General features: G+C 34.8%; 3 protein-coding genes across 3 annotated transcripts; all 3 read left to right on the forward strand.

Annotated features, from left to right (window-relative positions):
- Positions 1–4,490: 4,490 nt before the first annotated feature.
- LOC311171504 (olfactory receptor 4C16-like) lies at positions 4,491–5,417 on the forward strand (the record flags this gene model as incomplete). The annotated part of the gene is made up of 1 exon (XM_084234417.1): positions 4,491–5,417. The coding sequence occupies one exon, from the start codon at positions 4,491–4,493 to the stop codon at positions 5,415–5,417; it is 927 nt and encodes a 308-aa protein (XP_084090543.1).
- Positions 5,418–14,592: 9,175 nt separating this feature from the next.
- Positions 14,593–15,543, forward strand: LOC311171475 (olfactory receptor 4C16-like; the record flags this gene model as incomplete). Its single annotated transcript, XM_084234348.1, has 1 exon — positions 14,593–15,543. Exon 1 carries the CDS (start codon positions 14,617–14,619, stop codon positions 15,541–15,543), a length of 927 nt encoding a protein of 308 aa, XP_084090474.1. The 5' UTR covers positions 14,593–14,616.
- Positions 15,544–20,789: 5,246 nt separating this feature from the next.
- LOC311170199 (olfactory receptor 4S2-like) lies at positions 20,790–21,860 on the forward strand (the record flags this gene model as incomplete). Its single annotated transcript, XM_084232593.1, has 1 exon — positions 20,790–21,860. The coding sequence occupies exon 1, from the start codon at positions 20,841–20,843 to the stop codon at positions 21,858–21,860; it is 1,020 nt and encodes a 339-aa protein (XP_084088719.1). The 5' UTR covers positions 20,790–20,840.
- Between the last annotated feature and the right edge of the window lie 2,351 nt (positions 21,861–24,211).

A 24,211-nucleotide genomic window follows, 5' to 3' on the forward strand; every position in this document is an offset into this window, starting at 1 on the left:
TGTGTCACCCCCCACAATCCTGCCCTGTTTGTTTTTCATTGTTATTATCATTTTAAGTTTTTATTTAACTGATGTTGACTCATAAGTTTTTAAACATTATGTAAATTCTCAGCATTTTATATCAATAGTGGCATATATTATGTTACATTGACCATCAAATCTCTAACTTCCATCCTTCGTCATACTATTGACCCCTTTTACTGATATATCCCTCCCACCCCTTCCATTTTGGGAACCATTGTTTTTTTCTGACATTCTAAATGTTTGTTTTATTTTGTTTGCTCATTTGTTTTGTTTCTCTTCCACATGTGAAGAAGTGATACAGTTCTTGTCTTCCTCTACTTATCTCTTTTAGCATAATATTCTCTGGGTGCATCCATGTGGCTGCAATGGCATTTTTTTAAGCAAAGTAGGGAAAGTAATTGTTTTCAGGTATCCCACTTCCTTTTTAAAAACTGACACTATTTTTATGCTTCCTGTTCTTTACCAGCATTTCCACTGTTCATTTCTCTATTTTCTTCTTCGTAACAGTGATCAGCCTGAAACACCCAACAACTCCAAATCCTTGTCTACATGTGCAAAATGAGTGTGAGGAAGATTGAAGTGCTATTCTTACGAGCTAAGTGAAAATCCAGAAATTAAATTTATTTCATAGGAAGTATTTGTGACTAGCAAACTGAGGAAAACATTGGGGAATAATAATAATAATACATTATGAATAACTTGCATCATTATTTCTGAAGATATTCCCCCTGGAATGGGCATGAACAGTTTTGTTTTGGTTTTTTTTTCCAATTTTTATGAGGTTACTATCAGAAAAGTATGGGCAGACTTGATTCCAATCAGAACAGCTTCTAACAGGTAAGTGACTAACTGCCTCTGTCTTGTCACTCAGTGTGGCAAAATAATCTGACATAATTGTCTAATATATTTCTATGTCTTTTAAGTAAATTATCCCCACACACTCTGAGAAAGGAACAGAATAAAAACAACCCAAAGTTTTTTTTGAAATGTACTGCTAATAAATAAAATAACATAATAAATACAATGAACATATGTATTAAGGAAAAATGATCATTTGAGCTCAGTAAATCCTTGATGAACACCGGGATTATTTATTTGTGTATTAAAGTTTATTATAGTTTCTAGAAATGGCAGTATATAGAAAAAAATCACAAATAAATTTAATGGAAGGCAATTGAAGATTTTGCCAGGTTAGAAATTATAGAAAAGGTGAATAGAATTAGTGGCCTTTACATAGATCCTGGAGAACACCAGCTTTTCTATCTTCAAGAGACAGATTTAAATAAACTTTCTATATTAGAGTATAAAATTAACTATTCTCTATGCAGGCTTCTAAAAATATCATTAAAATATAACTTGCAACTGGCATACTTCTGATTATTTTATTTAAAAGTGTAATAATTATTTTTTAGAGAAAAAATGATGAGGTGACTAAAACCTGAAAGATAATATGCCATACAACTAGTGAGGGAGTTTCTGAAACTATTTGTGTAAAAATCTTCCCTTTTCCCCTATTTAATGTCCCTGCCCAAAAGCTATCTGAAATTTATCTTAGTGTTTTTTAATTTGTCTTTATAAATTGAAATTGATTGATTTCTTCATTAACTTATTTGTTTTTCTACTATACAGCATAGGTAGAGATAGAAACCTAGTAATTTCTTGTTGTGAGTGTGTTTTGGAATCAGTATAGAGAACAATAAGATAAACATCACATTTAAAAAGTGGTAGGGAATGTTCAATGTAAAATATCTTACTGACTACCTGCAATGTATAAAGCCTTGAGTTGAAACTGTGACAAGTAATGCCTTGGGAACACATTGTCTTGTGATATTCCAATTACAGGAAGGAAGTTAAAATAAGCACACTCATTCTTATGTTATTAGCAATATGTCCAATAGGACGAGAAAGCTACAAGTAAGCTTTTAGAGAGAAAGGGTGTTAATTATCCTTCTCACAATCAGTGAAGGCCATCTGCAGGATGTTTCTCCACAGATCAGTTCTAAAGTTCACAGAGGGGGAGGTATGAGTTGTGGAGAAAAGTTGAGGATAAAAGGAGTTTGGATCATCTATACCTATTATGTTTCATTCTCGACTACTCCATGACTTCCCCCCAGCTCCACCTCATATATTTACTAATTTGTCCACGTTCCCACTGCAGTGTGAGCACCCCCCTGCTTCTACCCAGTCTCCCAACTGCGGAGATACCCACATGGCATGGCAGACTTCTTTTGTCTCTCCTGCTGCTCCCCTCAGCAGTGTATTTCAGCCTATCTGCCTGTTCTGTTCCCCACTCTGTCTCTGGTGAATCCTCTCACCCTCCCTTACATCTGGCCTGTACCCTGGCGCTTGTATAAAAATAAAATAAAGCTTTAAAAAATAAATAAATAAATACATGACTAACGTACTCTGAATGTTTGGAATGTGAACAGATGAAATGGGTCTACAAATGCAGAATGAGGTGGAGATTTTTAATGCCATCATGAAATTACTGATTAAATATTTTATGAGGATTGATTATTAACAAACCGACCCAGTTAAATATAGCTATTACTATTAATTTATCTTAAAGACATATGTTCAAATGTAGAAAAGAAATGCTCATCCAAGAAATTAGCAAACCAATAGAAATGACAATATCTAAACTAAAATCCCAACTCTCAAGAAAATGGACAAAATCATGAATGATTAGAGTGACAGAGATGTTTTCATCATCTTGTTTGCAATGCCTGCCTTATTTTCAGTGTCACTATTTTATGACACAGCACTCTTTTAAAGGAATCATGAAAATAACAAGCTCATTGTAATGATTAGGATACCCAGACTCATTCTCCTACAGTTTCTGAAATGTGTACAATATCACCAAGTCCTACAAGAGATTTTTCTTAATAGTTAGCACACCAAAGTAAAAACTTCATCATACATTTTGCCTAAAGTTTTCTTTTACTTGGAGGAAGATACGAGAGTTCAGGTCTGTTGAGAAAAAGAAAATTTACTAAGGGAGAAAAATAAATTATGCAAGAGTAATTCTCTCTGTTTAGACTGTTTTTGTCTAGGCTTCAGTCAACTCACAGTTTACAAAACAATATATTGGATGTTGGAAGAGATGGGAGGAAAGCAATAAGGTAAGTAACTCTCCACATTACATTTAAATATATCACATTTCAGGTTATAAATTATTTGCATATAGTATGTCTTCCAAACTCAACAAGAAATATACAGAGAGAAATATTTATTCTTGGAAAATGAGGGTATTGTTACTATTTCTTTTCTTCATTTTTGGCTTTGGTATTATTTTACTTTACAATGTGGGAAAAAAGATATTGTCTTAAAAGAAGTGACTTTTCAAAGTTCAATCTTTGTTGACTTTGTTGTCAGAAAATAATTAATGATAAAGGCAGTTACTATCTACTATTCCTCTTTCTAAAATTACATTTCTCTTCCACTTCTACTTTTTTGCTCCATACCATGAATGTGCTCTTGCAAGATTATAACTGTGTCCTGCTCCTATACCATCTATCTGGAGACACACAAACACCAACTACTGTTGACCAAATAAGTTTGCACTAAAATTTTTAATTGTGAATATATATACTATTAAAAAATATTGCCCAATTAATTTAGAAATGTAACTTCAGGAGCTTTTAGTGTTCTTAGGTTTATTTCAGAAATTGAAGATAAACAAATGGAAGTGGGAATATTTGAGATATTATCAACCATCAAAGAGCATTATTTCTCTTCACCAATCATTGTCAAAAACTAATACCACAGTATTTATTGAAGGTTGCAATAGACTCTTTAAAGATGATATCTGGTTATGTTCCTTCCTTTAAAGCTAAATATCTGAGAGACGTGCCCAAAGAAATGGAGAACACTATGTTTTTCTAGGTAATCTACATTTATGTGAATGTGTCTAAAATATGGACTATATAAATGAAGGTGTAAACACTGAATCTAGTTGAGATTTGTGTGTGTGTTTATTATCATTATTTTGTGAATCTACCTTCAAATATAGTAATGTGTACCCTAAACACTGGGTGATGCATCATACAAAAACATGGATATGGCCTTCAAAACTTATTAAAATGAAAAAAAAAACACCGAAGAAAATAATAAAATATGATCTCTTATTTCAATATTCTTTCAGTTGTTAAAATTAATCAGAAACTTGTCTAAGCTCTCATAAGAGGTCTTATTGAAGAATGTAAAGAGTGCTATAGGAAACTACCTTATTCACAAGCCTAGTTGAAACTCAGAAAACCCAATGAATTGATCATTAAGAGTTAAAGCACAAGTATTAATGTGACTTTAATAATGTACATAATGAGGGATATTTGATTTTGTTTAAAACAGTCTTGAATAATTTGCTTTGAATATTCTGTAATATCGCACTACAAACTATAAATTAATTCTGCTATTTTTTGTAGATAATCCCTTCCAAAATCATCCATCAGCTAATTCATGAAATCATGCATCTGAAGAATAATGTAACTGAGTTCATTCTGCTTGGGTTGACACAAGATCCTTTTAAGAAGAAAATAGTGTTTGTCATTTTCTTCCTTTTCTATTTAGGGATATTGATAGGTAACTTTCTGATTATTGCTACCATCAAGATGAGCCGGGCACTTCAGAGTCCCATGTACTTCTTCATTTTCTATTTATCCTTTTCTGATACTTGTTTCTCTACTTCCGTAGCTCCTAGAATGATTGTGGATGCCCTTATGAAGAATAACACTATCTCATTCAATGAGTGTATAGTCCAAGTATTTTCTTTACATTTCTTTGGCTGCCTGGAGATCTTTGTTCTAATCCTCATGGCTGTTGATCGTTATATGGCCATCTGTAAGCCCCTGCATTACATGACCATCATGAACCGACGTGTTTGTAATGTGCTGGTGGCTGTGGCCTGGGTGGGGTCCTGTGTGCATTCTTCAACTCAGGTCCTTCTGGCCTTGAGTTTACCTTTCTGTGGTCCCAATGAGATTGATCACTATTTCTGTGACTTGCAACCTTTGTTGAAACTTGCCTGTGCAGACACCTATGTCATCAACCTACTTTTGGTGTCCAACAGTGGGGCCATCTGCACAGTGAGTTTTGTCATGGTGATGATCTCCTATGTCATCATTTTGCATTCTCTGAGAAACCATAGTGCTGAAGGGAGGAGAAAAGCCTTGTCAACTTGCATCTCCCACATCATCGTGGTCATCTTGTTCTTTGGTCCTGGCATATTTATATACACACGCCCTGCAACCACCTTTTCCATAGATAAGATGATAGCTGTGTTTTATACAATTGGAACACCTTTGGTCAACCCTCTGATTTACACTCTCAGGAATGCAGAAGTAAAAAATGCCATGAAGAAGTTATGGAACAAGAAGTTGATATCAGATGACTAAAGATGAATGGAAGTAACACATTTTTACTAATAGTTTGGACTAACCTAGAAGTTCCTAGAGAATATTATATCCTTTCTATGGAATTATTACAACTCTACCTTGGTGAGTGAGAGTTAACTCATTTAGGAAAACAGACAATGTAAACACATACTTTCATTAGTGTTGAATTGAATTGAATGTATACATGGGAATTGACAGCAGCAGGTATAAACTGGTGTGTAAGGTCTTTAGTCTTAAATGTCATTCATTGATGTGTCTCTGCCTCTTCTTCCTGCCTTACATCACTTTTTGATTTGATCTGGTGTTTTTCCTACTCTTCATCAGGTTGGCATCTGGTATTTTCTGCTTCCAGATTATACTGTTATATGCTTGTATGAACAGCTAACTAGTTTTACCCACTCTAAAGGGTTTCATTGATGCACCACTTTGTCTCATCACATTTTAAAATGGTCTTCTATTTGTTATTCCTCATTGAATAAAAGGTAACAGATTTAAATAAATATAAAAGATGAACAAAGCTAGTAGTAAATAATATATAAACTCGTAATCTCCCTTCCAATTTTTAGAGCCTTTGCTCTAAATACTGACCATGTATTTACTTAGATACTTCTAACTCATAGCGGTAGGAAAACTCACTCTTTGAGCTAGGTCCCTGTTCTTAGGAAAGCTTTTACTACTAATTTATACTCACAATAATATTCTTCTGATGAAATCTAATTTGTATCCCTTCTGATTGGACAAACAATTAATGAATGAATTGTAGCATAGATGGTCTACCTTAAAAGCAAAATATTGATGTGTTCTAGATATAGTGAGAGTAAGCAGCTGATATTGGTGAGGTTTAATATATTAACGAATATGAAAACCTCAATAAGTACACTTATGTTTTAAAATGACAAAATTTACATGATAGATTTGAATTATCAATTTATTTTCTGGAAGAACGCAAAACTGGAAATAGTTGGGGGGAGGGAGAGGGTCAGTGTTTTTCAGGGTTTCAGGGAATGGGTAGAAGAGAAAAGATGAATAAGTGGAGCACAGGTCATTTTTAGAGATGGGAAATTATTAGTTGTGATACTATTAAGATGGCTGCATGTCATAAAGCATAAGTCAAAACCCATAAAAATGTACAACAAAGTCCAATCTATCTGATGAAAAATGTGAATACTGTTGTGGATGAGAATCATGGACAATAAGAAAAATTCTTGATTAAATCTGCAGAAGAGAGTTCTTAATAGATGAAACAGCAAGTACAAATAGTATATACTTAATAAGTAAGGAAAAAAATCAAGAGTACTCACTTTAGGGTATGTTGCAAGATAAAGGACACTAGAGATTCATTAAGATGACACCAAAAAATATGATGACCTCCATTTAAGAAAGCTTTATAGCATTATAAACCACTGTTAGCTCAGTAAATAATCTTTAAAATCTTAATAAATTTTATCTAGACTGAAAATGCAAAGCATTTTAATTGTCTGTAAATTCAACTGACTTACAGTTAATCCTCCAATTGCTTTATTGAGCAACATGAATGACTCCTAGGATATTAGTTGGAATAGAAAGCAGATTAGAGTAGCTTGGATCAGGACATAGAAGGTAAAAAGTATATATACTTTTCAGATTTTTATTGTTTATGGGAATATCAAATGCTGCATCCACTTTTTAAAAAATATTTATCTATTTATGCATACAAGAGCTGGGGTACAGGCCAGAGATGTGTGGGGTGAGGGGATTCATCAGAGACAGTGTGGAGAACCCAGGCAGACTGACTGAAATACACTGCTGAGGGGAGCAGCATGCGAGACAGGAGAGTTCTGCCACACCATGTGTGCTGCTCCCCAGCCAGTCGGGGACCAAACTTGTGCTGCAGAGGCTGCGGAGTGCTTCATAGTGCAGTGCTTAATCCCTTGCGCCACCAGGGAGGCCCTGTTGCATCCACTTTTGACAAAGTTCTAGCTGTTTAACATAAAATTGTACCTATGCTTAACATAAATCCCAACAATTCCATTCTTAGTACTTTATCAAAGAGAAATGTATTCATGATGCACATATAATATTTACAGAAAATTTGTTCACACAGCCAAGAACATGAAACAATACAGATGTGCATAATTTTTTTAAAAATATAACATATGGTACACATACAATGAAATCTTCCCTAACAAATAAAAAAAGAAATATACTACTGAAACACATAGCAAAATATTTTGAGTAAAAGGAGCCTTACAAAAAACAGTATACATTTTATGATTTAATTAACAGAAGATCTTCAGCAGGCAATATTAAACTGTGTTGGAAAATACGACAAATAAGATATACTTATCCATATGAGGCAAGGAAGTTAGGGAATGGGAATAATCTGGTGAGTAGAATGAAGTAAATTACTGGAGTAATGGAAATCTATACTGTAATATGTATTGAAGTTATGTTGGTATATTTATTTGTAAACCTTGTATATTTTTAATAATAAAATATTATGAATAAATAAATTTCTTGAGTATCTAATGTTTCAGCCATTTTGCTTTACTCTGTTTTGCCTTGTTTTTTCTCTGATAATGAAAAGTGCTTTATAATAGATCTATGATCCAACCATCCAACTTACCCAATCTTTTTTTTTATTATTTTAATAGTTTTTTTTTTAAATAGAGGCATGTTTTATTTATTTATTTGTTTGTTTGTTTGTTTTTTGTTTATACATGCACTGGGTACAGTCAGAAGCGCGGGAGGGTGAGAGAATTCACCAGAGCCAGAGCGGGGAGTAGAGCAGGCAGAAGGACCAAAGTACACTGCTGAGGGGAGCAGCGGGTGGCAGGAGAGGTCTGCGCACCATGTGGGACCCTCCTCTGGTGGCCGGGGAGCAGCCAGGGATGGAACTGGTGCCGCAGAGGCTGCGGGCAGCTTCGCAACCCAGCGCTCAACCGCTGCACCACTGGGGAGGCCCCAACTTACCCAATCTTTATGGAATAATTGAAAGCAGGAATTCAAAGAGATATTTACACTGTTAAGTTCATTAAAGCATTTTTGCAATAACCAGAAGGATAAAGCAAATGTGACATATGTTCATTGGTCACAAATTGCTAACTAGTATAATGACATTAAACTAAGTGAAATAACCCAGACACAAATACTGCATGAGGTAAATGATAACACACCCAGAGACACAGAGTAGATTGGTATTTTTCAGGCACTGGAGAGAACACTGGAAAGTGTTGCTTTTCCACTGGTGTAAAGTTTCAAGTGTGCAAGCTGAACAAGTTCTAGAAGATGCTGTTAGGTTTCATGCTAATAGATATCAGTACCTATTGTGCATTTTGTGTGCTTAAAAATGTATGTCACAAGGTTGTACTTGTTTACTGGGACCATTCTTTTGGGGTTCTTTTAAATGTTGGCGAAAACCTATTCTATTCTCTCAGTTTTCTTGGGTGAGTTCCCCCTGTCTTTAAACTACCATCTACATTGCTCAATCTACAGTTCTGATGTAAATTTCTACCAATTTTTTCCAGTTTTATTTAGAAACAATGGATATACATCACTTTATAAGATTAAAACATAAAGCATAGACATTTTGGTTAGCATCTAATGTGAAAAGATTGCCACAAAATATTCAGCTAACATTCATCTTCTCACTTCAGATAAAATGTAAAGGAAGGAAAAGATATTTATTCGCAATGAGGATTCCTAGGATTTATAATCTTAACAGTTCTCCTATAACCATAAATCAGTATTAACTATAGGCATCATGCTGTGCATTACATTTCTTTGTATTTATCTAGACATTTGTACCTTTCTCTAGTTCCAGCTCCCCTAACCTCTGCTTCTGGTAAGTACATTTCTGATCTTCTCTTTTTTATATTTTGTGTTTTTTTTTAATTCCATGACTTATTTAGTTAGCATAATACTTTCAGGGTCCATCCATGTTGTCACAAATAAGATTTCATCATTTTCATGGTTGAGTAATATTCCACTGTAAATTTCCTTATCCATTCATACGTTGATGAACACCTCAGTTGTTTCCATGATTTGGATGCTACAAATAGTACTGTTATGAATGTGGGGATGCACATATCTTTTGAAGTCAGAGTTTTCATTTCTTTTGACTATAATCTGAGATGACATGATAGTTGTATTTTTCATCTTTTGAAGACCCCCACATATTTTTTTCCATAATGGCTGTACTAATGTACATTCCCATGACAAGTGCACAGGTTTTCTATTTTAGCCCTAGCCTCACCAGTGTCTGCTATCTCTTGTCTTTTTGATGATTATCATTTTAACAATATGAGGTGGTACTGCATTGTGGTTTTAATTTGCATCTACTTAATGACTAATGATGCTGATCATCTTTAGGGCACTGAGTAGGAGTCAATTTTTTTTCCTCTGTGAGGGACTTCTTCTTTCAGCTATAACATTGCTAAAAGTATAAAGTTTCCCTCCTTCTGTGTGCCACCATCTATTTACATTTTTCCCTTTATCCCACTGGTAGCTTGATGAGTTATTTATAAACATTCCAGATACTTTTTTGCATCTTGTTGCTGAGTCTGAATAATGATAACTTGTTATTTTTTTAAGTTAAATAGACAAATCATAAGTGGAGTTTATACATCTGGATAATTCTGACTAGCAAAGGAAATTTAACATTAGGGAATAATATTCTCTGGATGTTCATATCTATGTCATCAGGTTTTAAAATATTCCCCCTGGAATGCAGAGAAAAACATTTTTTTCAGTGTTCTGTGAGAGGGCTGCTATCAAAAGTCAATGGGCAGATTTGACCCTAAGTCAGAGTCTTCTAACCTGTAAGTAACATCTTATTTCCATCATTTTACAAAGAGATATCATTATAAAATAATCTACCTCGCTTTCTAACATAGGTCCATGTATCTTGTGACTACAGTGTTCCCACAAAGTCTGAGAAAGGAACAGAGGGGAAAAAAATGAACAGTTCAACTTTTTCAAGATTTACCACTCATAGGAAATTAGCAGAATGAAACATAAGCATGAAAATGATCTTTTGGATTCCACATGTTTGATGAGTCCAGGTGTGTGAAATGTCATTGTTATTGTGTGGTAAGAGAAGGAAGCTGTCTTCAGTGAAGGTTTACTATAGATTCTAGAAGACACAAGAAGGATAGTAGTAGCTGTTGACTTTTATGGTGACCTTTTGATTCTCAGATCAAGCTTTTCATAGGGTATCTCTGGATCAGATAAGCAGGGAGTCCAGAGTGAGAAGTTCAAGGAGGGATGATTACATATTCTGTGCAGAAATTAAGTAAATGAAGAGTTCATTTTAAAGACAGAGATCGGTGTCACTAAATTAATGAGGGGCAGATAGTTTACAGAGATAATCCTTGAATAAAGTAATGCTTCCCACTGTGGCTTCAATAAAATAGAGTTTTAAGCAGAGTAGAATCCACCTAACAGACTATATTCTACCCTCACCTATTCTCCACCTCTCTGTCTGCTATCCTCTCAACTCTTCTGTTTTCCCACACCAAAGGAGAACTGTTTTACTAGTTTTGACAAAATAAATCTTTCTAAAAATTGGCTAACTTTGTTTGAAGAGTAAGAGGGTAAGATTATAGTTACTAGAAAATGTGTTATATTAGTGATGCTGTTTTGTCTCCAAAGTGTTACAACCATGTTTGTGTCCTTGCTTTGTGAATCAGAGGGAAAGTGTTAACCCTCCTCTGTAAAAAATATTGAACATGTGGCCATATACATATTATATATGAAAATATTAATCATTATCAGAAAATATGAAAAATAGAAAGCTTCTATCATATGCCTACTGCCAATGATTCATATTAACAAAAAATCCAAGTGCTCATTTTTATGGTACTAGGGTCCCCACTGTCTTGCATAACCTTGTAGTACATTGCAGGTACTATACCATTTACTCTAGTATTTATAGCTGATTCACTAAGTAGCTTGTGTTAATTTTTAGTTTATTTTAATTACGGTAACATTGGTTTGCAACACTGTATATGATTTAGAGATAAGGCTCACCCTCTTCAGTGCATGTTACCACACCACACCCCTAGTCTTCCTCCATTGCCCATTGTACCCCCTCCCCACTTTACTCTCCCCTATTCCCCTCCCATCTGGTAGCCTAACAAATCATCTGATAAAATAAAACCAATTAATAAGTTGTTTATAACCAAGCTCAAATTTGTCATTGATGTTTTCTGACTTAATAATTCTGGAACATATGTGTATGTCTGGCACCCATGAGAGATAGATGAGACCTTTCGATTTGATGCTAATGTGTTTCTCATTTGAACAGTACTACAACAATGACATAAATATCCTAGTTTAAGGAGTAAGAAGCAAGACTCAACTTAAAGGCACTGGCTGAGCACCTACATTGTACCAGGTATTGTGCTGGAGAATAATATCTTAAGAAGACACTGTCTTCCAGTGTTCTTTATTCAAGATGAAAACTAAAATAAACACATATGTTATTATATCGTGAACAGTGATGAGTCATTTTATTTTTTTAAAGATTTACTTATTTATGCATACAAGAGCTGGGGTACAGACCAGAGATGCTGGGGTGGGGGGAGGTGAGAGGACTCACCGGAGACAGAGTGGGGAACAGAACAGGCAGACTGACTGAAACACACTGCTGAGGGGAGCAGCAGGTGAAGCAGGAGAGGTCTGCTTCACCATGTGGGATGCTCCCTGCCTGGCCAGGGATCAAACTTATGCTGCAGAGGCTGTGGATTACTTCATAGTGCAGTGCTTAACCCCTTGCACCACCAGGAAGGCCTGATGCATCATTTTATAGAAAAATCTGCAAAGAAAATATTTCAAGAGCAGCTGAATGAATTTCTCTTCTCACAGGTTAATGACTCAAGACCATCTACAAGATGTTTCTTGGAGGTTTGGTCCTAAGATTCATGGAAGATTGAAGCAGGTATCCCAGAGCAGGAGTGGGTAAGATGAGTTTGGACATTCTACCTCTATTTTTAATCCTTAGTTTCTATATTACATGCTGGAGATCCTGCCTCTTACAGTCATTAATCTTGATGTGCTCTCTTTGCACTTGACTCTCATTATGTGTTATATCAACTTCAATAAGTATTTGTTGACTGAGAAATTTATTTTCCCTTGTGTAGAATGTGGGCTATTATAGCTTACAAAATATATTTAAAGTTTTTTTTTTCAGGAATAAAAAAGAATTCCTGAAACATATTTTGAGAGCACAGAAAAAGGTTTTTCAAAAATACTAATAAATATATGACTTAAAGAGTCATGTTTGAAATATGTATGGATAACAGACTGGATAGAGACCTTTAATGTCATCCTGAGATTACTGAGTAAATAGTTGATGGAAGACTGACATTTAGCAATAAGGTATTCAAATCATGTATGTTTATGAGTCTTAATTTGTTAAATATATAAGTCAAATGCAAAAAAAAAGGGAAATAGGCTATTCCTAAAAATGAATGAATGAATGGAATTTATAACATATAAACCAAAAATTCTATGTGCTCAATGAAATGGTGAAAATCTTGAACTATTAGAGTAATGTAGATTTTCACTACTTCCCTCAACATTCTACCATGTTCTAAAGTATCAGCATTTTATTATACATCACTCTTTTAAATAAATAAAAAGAATGAGCTTTTAGTATTGATTAATGTAGCAAAGCTAGGTTGTCTTTTTTTAAGATGCTAGTCCAAGATGACATATTTCCAGAGATTTTTCATTAAGCTATCCCAAAACAAATAATTCATTTTCCAAAGAATTTCTCTTAATATTAACAAATATAAGTTGTATTTCAAGTTTGTTAAGAGATGCATGTTTGTCAAGGGACAGGAAAATATAAGAAAAATTTGATGTCTACTTAATCTATAATTGTCTATGTTTGGCTAGCATATTTTTTTAAGAAAAATGTATTACATGAGTTTGGTTAGGATTCAGAAGAATACAGTGGGGTAAGTAAGTCTTCCAGATTACATTTAAATATGTCACATTTCAGTTTTTATTTTTATTTGCATCTAGTGTACTTTCTGGCATCATTTTCATAAGAAAGATAAAGATAAAATGCTTCAATCCTATGATAACATTTCTTTCCACATTTGAAAAAATATCAAAAAAGTGACATTTCAAAGTTGAATAAGAATTGATTTTTCCAGAATAAAAAAAAAAAAATGAGTGAAGTCAATTACTATCTCCTAACTTCTTTTTAAGCCCTCATCTCCCTCTCTATTTGCTCACTTCTGAAATATTGGGGTTTTCAGACACCTAAATAATATAAACTCTACTGGGATTGAAACCATGAGTGGGTCCTATATCATGAACCTGGTGACATACACCCCTGAAAATAATCTCTCAGGTCTAAACTACTGAAGCTAAAAATTTGAATTATGAAAACATGAATTATTGAGTGTTAAGCCACTGTTGTTCATTTAGAAATGTAAATTCAAGAACACTGAGTGCTCTCAGGGGTGTTTTTCAAAAATTTCAAAAGTTCGAAAAATAGACATGGGGATATTTGAGATATTAACAAATATGAAAAAATATATTCAGTTCTAACAACTTCATTAGATATTTGTCAACTACTAATTACAATTAAATTCATAAAATTTACAGCAGATAATTTAAATGCTATAAATATTTTCTATTCTTCTTTTCAAGGTTTAATATAGGAGCAAGTATGCAGTGAGGAGGTAGGGCTTATTATGTGTTTATAAATAATATATATTCTATAAATAATTATAAATGTGATACATATATATATATATAATTGGGGCATTAAGATTAAGGTTTTGTGTGACTTTATATAACGAACCTCCAAATACAGTCAAAAGTACCCTAAATGCAGTGATACTCCGTACAGATATAGGCCATAAGTTTGACTGAATATGAAAAAAAGAAAACATAAAACAGAGCTGCACCTCTTAAGCATACACTAAAATTGGTGAAATTTATCAAATGACATCCAAATTAACAAAAGGCTGTTAGAAAGTATCACATTGTAAGCTAACATTACCCAATGAACAGGTTGTGGAAATTAAGGGTAATAGGTACAAGAAAATTATTAAGAAGCCACAGTTAGAACATCTTGATGAGGAATAGCTATTTTTCCTAAAGTATTTCATAACATTACATATAACTCTATATATTCATTCTTTTATTTTTTTGCAGAAAATTCATTTCTCACTTACTCCTTCACCTCTTTCATGAAACCATGCATCTGGACAATAATGTGACTGAGTTCATTCTTCTTGGGTTGACTCAAGATCCTGTAAGGAAGAAAATAGTGTTTGTCACTTTCTTGCTTTTCTATTTGGCAACCTTAATGGGTAACTTGCTGATTATCGCGACCATCAAGACCAGTCGGGTACTTGTGAGCCCCATGTACTACTTCCTTTTCTACTTATCTTTATCTGATAGTGGCTTCTCTACTTCCGTAGCTCCTAGAATGATTGTGGATTCCCTTATGAAGAAGGCTACTATCTCATTCAGTGATTGCATGATCCAAGTCTTTGCATCCCACTTCTTTGGCTGCATGGAGATCTTCATTCTAATCATCATGGCAGTGGACCGCTATGTGGCCATCTGTAAGCCCTTGCGCTATACTACCATCATGAGCCGTAAGGTTTGTGGAGCATTGGTGGCTGTGGCCTGGGTGGGGTCCTGTATGCATTCTTCAGCTCAGCTTTTTCTAGCCTTGAGTTTACCTTTCTGTGGCCCCAATGTGATTGATCACTATTTCTGTGACTTGCAGCCTTTGTTTAAACTTGCATGTACAGACACCTATGTCATCAACTTACTCCTGGTGTCCAACAGTGGAGCCATCTGTACAGTGAGTTTTGTCATACTAATGTTCTCCTATGTCATCATCTTGCATTCTCTGAGAAACCACAGTGCTGAAGGGAGGAGAAAAGCCCTGTCCACCTGCATCTCTCACATCATGGTGGTCGTCTTGTTCTTTGTTCCATGCATATTTATATACACACGACCTGCCACCACATTCCCCATGGATAAAATGATAGCTGTGTTTTATACAATTGGAACACCCTTGCTCAATCCTCTGATTTACACTCTCAGGAATGCAGAAGTGAAAAATGCCATGAGGAAGTTATGGAGCAAAAAGTTGATCTCAAATGACTAAAAGTGAATGGAAGTTATACAATTTTGCTAGTAGTGTGAATTGACCTAGCCCAAGTTCCTAGAAAAGATTAACTTCATTTTGTGTAGTAAATATAATGCTATTATAAGGCATCAGTATACTTTTTCAGGATAATAGATAATGTGAGCTCAAACTCTGGTTAGTGTTCAGTCAGTTTTGTATAGAGGAAGAAGCAGCATCAGATACAAACAGTCACAGAAGATCTGTTGCTTTAAGTGTTCATTTATTTCTTTGTCTCTGCCTTCCCTACCTATTGACACTGAGACTTTGATCTAGTGTTTTCCCTGCCCCTTGTTTTGTGACTTCCAGTGTCTACATACCCATCCATAAACTTACATGTACAGGCTACTCAACACCACCTTTCCAAACTGCTTCTTTTTTTTTTTTTTTAAGATTTATTTATGTATTTATACAAGCAGTGGGTACAGTCAGAAGCGCAGAAGGGTGAGAGAATTCACCAGAGCCAGAGCGGGGAGCAGAGCAGGAAGAAGGTCAGAAATACACTGCTGAGGGGAGCAGCGGGAGGCAGGAGAGGTCTGCGTGCCATGCAGGACCCTCCTCCAGTGGCCTGGGAGCAGCCAGGGATCGAACCAGTGCTGCAGAGGCCACGGGCAGCTTCGCAACCCAGCGCTCAACCGCTGCACCACCGGGGAGGCCCCCAAGCTGCTTCTTTATTAGACATTTGAGTCTGTCTCTAATCAGAGACCTTTAATTTAGTAGTTCTTCATGATCAGGAGAAAGATTCAGATTCAAATGATTATAGGAGCTTCAAGCTGTAAGTTGCAGTATATAATCTATGTAATCCCCTGCATATATTTTAAATGTTTACACTAAATTCTTACTAGGTTCATTCAGAATAGTGTCAGACTATGGAGAGAAAATTTATCCTTCTTGGCAGCTCTTTGTCTTAAGAAGGGCTTGACTGTCAGGTTTGTTCATATTAGTATTCTTTTGTAAAAATCTGCTTTTCTGCTCCAAAATTAATTCCTCTTAATTTGGAGGGGGGGTGATATTAAGATTTCTTTCATTATACCAATTTTAATAATATGTCTATTATGTTGGGTTATGATGACTGTAACATAGTCTAAATAAAGGGTGAAATATTTATGTGACTACAAGTAAAGAGAGCAAACAACTGATGTTACTGAATTTTAAAATATAAATAGGATAAAATGATCAATGTGAGATGTGAAAGGACAGCTTCTAGATTTTTTAAAAACATCAATGTTTACTTGACAAACATGAATTATGAATTTCGTTTCTGGAAAACTGTGGAAACAATGGTAGTATTTGCCAGGATTAACAAAAAGTAAAGGGGTGAATCGGTGGAGCACAGGGTATGTTTAGGGAAGGGAATCCATTCTGTTAATACTCTAGTGGCTTATATGTGACAGAATGCACATGTGAAAACCTGCAAAATTCTACAAAATGAAAGTGAAACTCTAATGTAAACTATGAAATTTAGTAAATGTGGATCCATGTTTGTTCATCCATTGTAATAAATGTACCACACTAATGTAAGATGTCAGTAAATAGAAAGATTTTGAAGGGAACATAATGTGTATATGGGAACTCCCTGTGCTTTTACTGTAATTTTTCTGTAAAAATAAAACTATTGTAAAAATAATCTATTAAAAATTATATTCACAAGAGAAAACTCAACTTCTCATTACCAAGTTTAAATATTTAGTTGAATTTTTATAGAAATTTATTACTTAAGTTCATGTTTTATTATTAAGTATTGAAATCCTCAACTATTCTACAACTTAGTATGCTACACTTATATCATTAATGAATATACAGTATTATAGCCCCTGTTTGAAGATTTTCTAATTGAGAAGTATTATTATAAATTTGCAAGCATTTACTCGAACATTGTTGCAAGTTATGAATAATTTACATTAAAATGCTTTTGTTTTATTCCAGAGGTAGTCCTTCATACTTTATATATGAAAAGTATTTTTTCTCTAATTCTTTACTTTATTTACTCTCTAAGCATACTACTTTTGTGATTATTTTAATATTAATAAACACAAAAGAGAGCATAACTTTTGTAAGTAGTTTAAGTCTCCAATGGAAGCAAAAGGAATTTGGGTTTATAATCAGTGTCTATTTTATCTTTTAGAATCTAAGCTTTATCTTAGATTACAAAAAAGAAAGTACATGGAAAACCTATAATTTTAAGATTTTAGGCAGAATTTTAGGTGCTAAAAATGACTGTAAAAGTTTAATGTTTAAAATTTAAATTTATATGTAATAGAAAAAATTATGCAAAACAAAGATAAAAATAATATTCTACCACTCTCTTTGCTTAGTTTTGTTGAAAACATTATTGTTAAGAAAACAGGTATTGCTATTGCTTCATCACAAATTAATTAATGTGAATGTCATATTAGCAAAATGTTATCATCTCAACAGATACAGAAAAACTCTTTTGACAATATTCAGCATGCTTTCAAGATAAAAACTGTCAACAAATTAGGGATAGAAAAGAAATTATCTCACAGTAAAATCCATCTATAAAAAGTTCATAGCTAGCATCATACAAATGGTTGAAAACTAATAGTTTTCTTCTAACATAAGGAACAAGGTAAGGATGTCCAGTTCAACATCTGCTTAATCTCATACTACAAGTCCTAACTTGAGAAATGGATGCCAAAAGAAATAAAAGGCATCCATGCTACACAAAAAGAAGTAGAATTATCTGTTTGCAGGTGGTGTCACTTTATGCAGAAAATCTCAAAAAACATACTAAAATTAATAAATTAATACAGTAGAGGTGCAGGTTACAAAATCAACATACAAAAATTGGGATTTTTTTACTTAGTTTCTTTTTTTATAATTTGTTTATGTATGTATTTTACATCATTGCGTATTCCCTGCACAATTCCCACCACCTTCACCGGTGAACCATCACCACTTTCACTCCACGTGTGGAATGAATTGTAAAATCACATTCCATTGCATTACTTTAATAACAGGATTTCTTAAGGTAAAAACTTAAATATATAACAATACTTGTAAATTATTAGGATGCTATATATATATTTTATAGCAAAGAAAACCAGAAAATCATGGAAATTCTTGGTCCTCTCAACCTGTGACAGGCGTCTCAGAGAAGATACATTTCCTAGAGTAGCATACAAATGCCAAACTATGCAGTCTTCACAAGTTTCCCTGAATAAAGTGCTGTCATGCCCATATATCTGGGATCACGAGGAACAGCAAGTCCCAGAATGACAGACATGAATTCTACATGTCAGAGCTGGGAGAGATGCAGAGAGCAAACTGATATACTTCCTATGTAGAAAGTGTCATAAACTAAAGTAATAGAAAGTGAATGAAATAAATTTTTAACAAATTGAAAACACGTCTGGAAATTAAAGTCATTACTTTTTCTCTGACGTGGTGAGATTATAGGGGCAGACTTTGGGGGAAAGACTTTCCCCAAGGTCATTAATATTTTGCCTTATTCCCTTTAAATAGATCATATAATAAACAGAGAAAACACCATTGGTTGCCAGAGATACCGTGAAATGGAAATTTTCCTTAGGTGAGAGACAGAACAAGATCAACAAGGACTCAAAGACTTAATACCCGCCAACCTGTGAATTTTTGAGTCAAGGATTCTTTGGTATTCATTTTTTCACAAAGCAATTCCTAAGGAACACTTACACTTAATTTTGGACAGCTCCGCCAAAATTATTACAGGAGAGATAGAAAAATAAAGCAAAACTCAAGCCCAGGACAATACTGGTAAGATTTTCTTCTAAAATTAATACAAAATGTTCATGTAAAAAGAAAATTCAATCAAATTGCTATAATTTGAATGCCTGTAATAACTGTGAGACATCAGAAATAAGGACAAAATAAAATTATTGAGTGATCATAAGGTAATAAAGTTCATGTATACGTAGCTATAAGATAAGGTAGCATGATTGTGAATAACAAAAATAACAAAGTTTGAAAAATTGAGATGCTATGTTTGAAATGCTTGGAAGAGGAGAAAGAAATTTTGTGTGGGCTACGAAACTCACACCATTCTCGGGTTTCCAGGTGATATTCAGTCTCATTGTGAAAAATACTATGATTTGGGTTTTCATAATTGAAGACTCTCTCACTGCAGAAGAGTATAAACATGTCTTTTTTCATTCAAAAGGAAAACTGAAAGGGGAATAAACATATAAAACAGGAAGATTTCTTGAATGTGAATTTGAATTATTACTATTACCTTTACTATGATGACCAACATTTTGAACTATATAAGAGGACAACCATCTTTAATGACTACACTATCAATTCTAATATGCATAACTGAGAAAATAGTCCTGATGTTTCTCAAAACTTAGAAAGCCAGCAATACTATTGGCGCAATGAAGAACTAGATGTTTTATCAAGAATTACAGCACTAGAATCTCAGAACCTGCCTTGTATAATTTTGGTTCCCTTCCTACTAGGCTATCTCTGGACTATAAGAACTTGGTGTGAGGGCCTCCCCTGGTAGTGCAGGCAGTTGAGCGCCAGGCTGTGAAGCTGTCGCAGCCTCTGCAGCGCCGGATCCATCCTGGCCGAACAGCGAGGGTCCCACATGGCCTGGCAGTCCTCTCCTGTGGCGCCCGCTGCTCTCCTCAGCAGTGTATTTCATCAGTCTGCCTGTTCTGTTCCTTGCTCTGTCTCTGGTGAATCACCCTCCTGCACATCTGGCCTGTACCAGGGTTCTTGTATAAATAAATAAACAAATCTTTAAAAAAAAAAAAAAAAAGAACTTGGTGTGAAAGCAGGACCATAAATTCAGAGACACAAAAATCAGAATTCATAAGAAAAAGCGTATGCAGGGATCACCCTATCTCTACTGGAACAGTCTCAGTAATATTCAGAAAGGAAATGTGGCATGTGTTTTCATTTCTAGGTCAAAATTTACACAAACCTGTGCAGATATATAAATATTACCATACCTCAGACAGAAGCTGTTTCAAAATGAAGCTGTTTTACATAGACAATAAGAAATAGAAAACTTTGGAAATAACCTGTTCAATTCACTTTAATTAAAGGTGAATAAACTTCAACTCAGACACATTGTGACCTAGAGGTCTTGTTTTATCTCCTGATCTTTATTTTCCCTTTGAAGTGAATGAATGGACTGGCATACAAAGGTAAGATGAGCTGATCTGATATACCCACTGCAGTTTCGTTAAAGACACAGACACCACACAAGCAGTAGGTACCAGCATCTCCAGTTTCGGCAACAATGATTTTCCATTGTTTTGAGATATAAGTAAATGTTGCTACCCTTTGTTATGTTTTCTCTCTCTTTCGTTTTTTTTTTTTTTTTTTCCCCCAGCAAATGTAATCGTCTCTTGGGACCGTGGCCTACTAGAGTAATGGCAAAAATAAACAATGTGACTGAGTTCATTTTATGGGGTCTTTCTCAGAACAGAGAGGTTGAAGAAGTATGCTTTGTGGTGTTTTCCTTGTTCTATGCAGTCATCCTTCTGGGAAATTTCCTCATCATGCTGACAGTCTGTGTGGGAAACCTATTTAAGTTCCCTATGTATTTTTTTCTCAACTACTTGTCTTTTGTGGACATTTGCTACTCTTCTATCATAGCGCCTAAGATGATTGCAGACCTGTTAGTCAAGACAAAAAGGATCTCGTATGCGGGGTGCATGATTCAACTATTTGCGGCACATTTCTTTGGTTGCACAGAGATCTTCATCCTTACTGTGATGGCCTATGACCGCTATGTGGCCATCTGCAAGCCCCTCCACTACATGACCATCATGGACCGGGACAGATGCAATATCATGCTGCTGGGGGCCTGGGTGGGTGGCTTCATCCACTCCTTGATCCAAGTGGCTCTGGTAGTCCAGCTCCCCTTCTGTGGACCCAATGAGATTGATCACTACTTCTGTGATGTGCACCCTGTGCTGAAACTTGCCTGCACAGACACACATGTTGTTGGTGTAGTTGTGACAGCCAACAGCGGCACTATTGCCCTGGGCAGCTTTGTGATTCTACTCTTCTCCTATACTGTCATCCTGGTGTCCCTGAGAAAGCAGTCAGCAGAAGGCAGGCGCAAAGCTCTCTCCACCTGTGGCTCACACATCGCTGTGGTCATCATCTTCTTTGGTCCCTGCACATTCATGTATATGCGACCAGATATTACCTTCCCAGAGGACAAGATGATAGCTCTATTCTACACCATTATCACACCCATGTTAAATCCTCTGATTTACACCCTGAGAAATGCAGAAGTAAAGAACGCAATGAAGAAACTCTGGACCAGGAAAGTTTTATAGGAAGCTAATAGTAAATAGATGGGAGTCCCAATTTAAGATAAATGATGGTAAATTGTCTCATGTACAATGGAGACTGCACTAACAATCTCACAGCAATTTTTTGGAACAAAAGAAAGATTGACATATTCTTGTGAAATAAGGTATTAGTAATCATTATTATTATGATTGTTCTAATATTTCATAACCTGATATTTTTCTGAATATTAATACCAGAGAAAACTTATTAAATTTAGAAGCTTAATGAAGTCATATGTCTTCTTCTCCATTTCCAAATTTTGGGCATTTTTCTTTAAAGAATGAGAGTTTACTCTGAAGTTTTAAGAATGTTTTCTAGAGTTTAGAAAAGAAATCAGTACATGTCAACACTCAGTATGTGTATATTGCATGGATGAATTAAACATGAAATAGAGAGAGAAAAATATTCTGGCATAAGTCTTACAAAGCAGTGAAAGCTAAACCTGAGGTTTAGATGGAAGTGGTGGTATGCATAGAATATGAAAGATTTACCACAGATTTAAAGAACAAAGGAAATTCCAGTTTCTGATTGTCTTATGAGAGAATATTTTCCCTTTATGTGGCGCTCATTTTCCTTATAAAAAAATGGTGGGAAAACAACTATGATTTCTTTTTAAATTGTAATTTACCATTAATATATTTCTACCAAATTATAATTTTTGCTGGTAGTAAATGCCTGCATCCCAGTTCAATGTAAACTAACTAATGAAAACAAGTACAAGCTACACTATGGAAAAACAGGCAAATGGACTCACTCAATAGACTACAATGGGCAGAAAGGCATCACTGGAAATATCATGTTCTTCCAAAGTTTGAACTGTAAGAAGATAAAGACTGACAGACTCATTACCATCAAAGACCAAGAAGTGGAGCATGTGGAATAGTATTCTAGTTTCCATCAGTGAATTTATAAACTTGTCCTTGTTCACAAAGTGCCTCCATGTCAATTCCCATAAGAGGGGCACAGAGAGTCTCCCTTTATCTCCTTGGAAAGCGATGACTGAGAATCATGAGAACTCAGATTTTCCCAATTCAGTGGGGTGATTCTGGTGAGCAACACCATTTTGTTTCATAGATGTATGCTCCCAACATGGCTGCCAACCCTATACTTTTATAATCGTAAGGTTAATAGATGCAAGACCTTTCACTGATGAGAGACTTCATTGGTGAAAATAAATGAAAATACCATTCATTTTCCAGATGATTTAAATTCATTAACCTCATAGTGGAAAACAGCAAAAATGAGTCTCCCTGTAGCTGCTAACCAGTGGTTATATCTGAAATAGCATGCTGTGTTTTAAACATGTCTCCAAGTGCAACTCAATTGAATATGTAAAGATACTTTCCATAAACATTTTATATGTCTTCCCTTTCTCATTAAAACATACCCAGGAAATTCAAACATTTATCACATGTCTGAGTCTCCAGAATTTCATAGTTACTGAGAGAGAATTCCTCATATTGACAGTGTGAGTTGTGACCTGATCATGCTGGTGAGTAGGTGTGTGTGTGTGTGTGTGTGTGTGTGTGTTTAGGTTAATGAAACACTATAATTTTAGACAAATCTTAAAAATAATCTTGATACTGCACTTTCAGTAAAAAACAATCTGCAAATTAGGAGCAATAGTAGGTAGTGAGAGACATAAATACTAGACTTCCATAACAGTCAAAGGCTCAAACATTACAAGTAAGTAACACAAAATTTCAATTCAAAAAAGGCAAAAGACACATGATCAAGAATCAAAAGGTTATAGTAGGGATAAATCAAAAGGTTATAGTTTTGGAATAACTTGTTAGTCCACGTTATTGAGTTGGCTGATCAATATATAACAAGGTCATTCTGTGGAATTGGGGATTCTGAAACACATTTTTGAATTAATAAACCTCCAGTGTATTTAGTTTAACATATTCAGAAAGGAAAAGTACAAAATACCAAGCTAGAGATAAGAGAGATGAGGAATAGCATGTAATCTTGATTGTGTACAGAAAGGTCATACATGGGATAAAACTTAGAAATTGACATGTGTCACCCTTGGGTAGATTTCATTTGCTTCTTATTTGTTGATAAATTATAAGAAGAGCTTTTTTAAGAGGTAAATATAACTAATGTTCTAACAAACTTCTGAAGGAATGTTTTCTTTAGGGAGAAAATAAATAGCAAATTTTCACAAGAAGAAAATTTAATCTTTCCTGGAGATATGGCCTACAGACACATCCATAACAGGCTTGCTAAACAAACCCACCAGAATTAGATATCATATTCCACCTAGTTAGAAACATTTCTCTTCATCCCCATGATCCTGAACTGGATATCCCCTAAACAGTCATTGTCACTA

Source organism: Talpa europaea (genome assembly GCF_964194135.1).
Source record: "Talpa europaea genome assembly, chromosome: 1".
Lineage (NCBI taxonomy): Eukaryota > Metazoa > Chordata > Mammalia > Eulipotyphla > Talpidae > Talpa > Talpa europaea.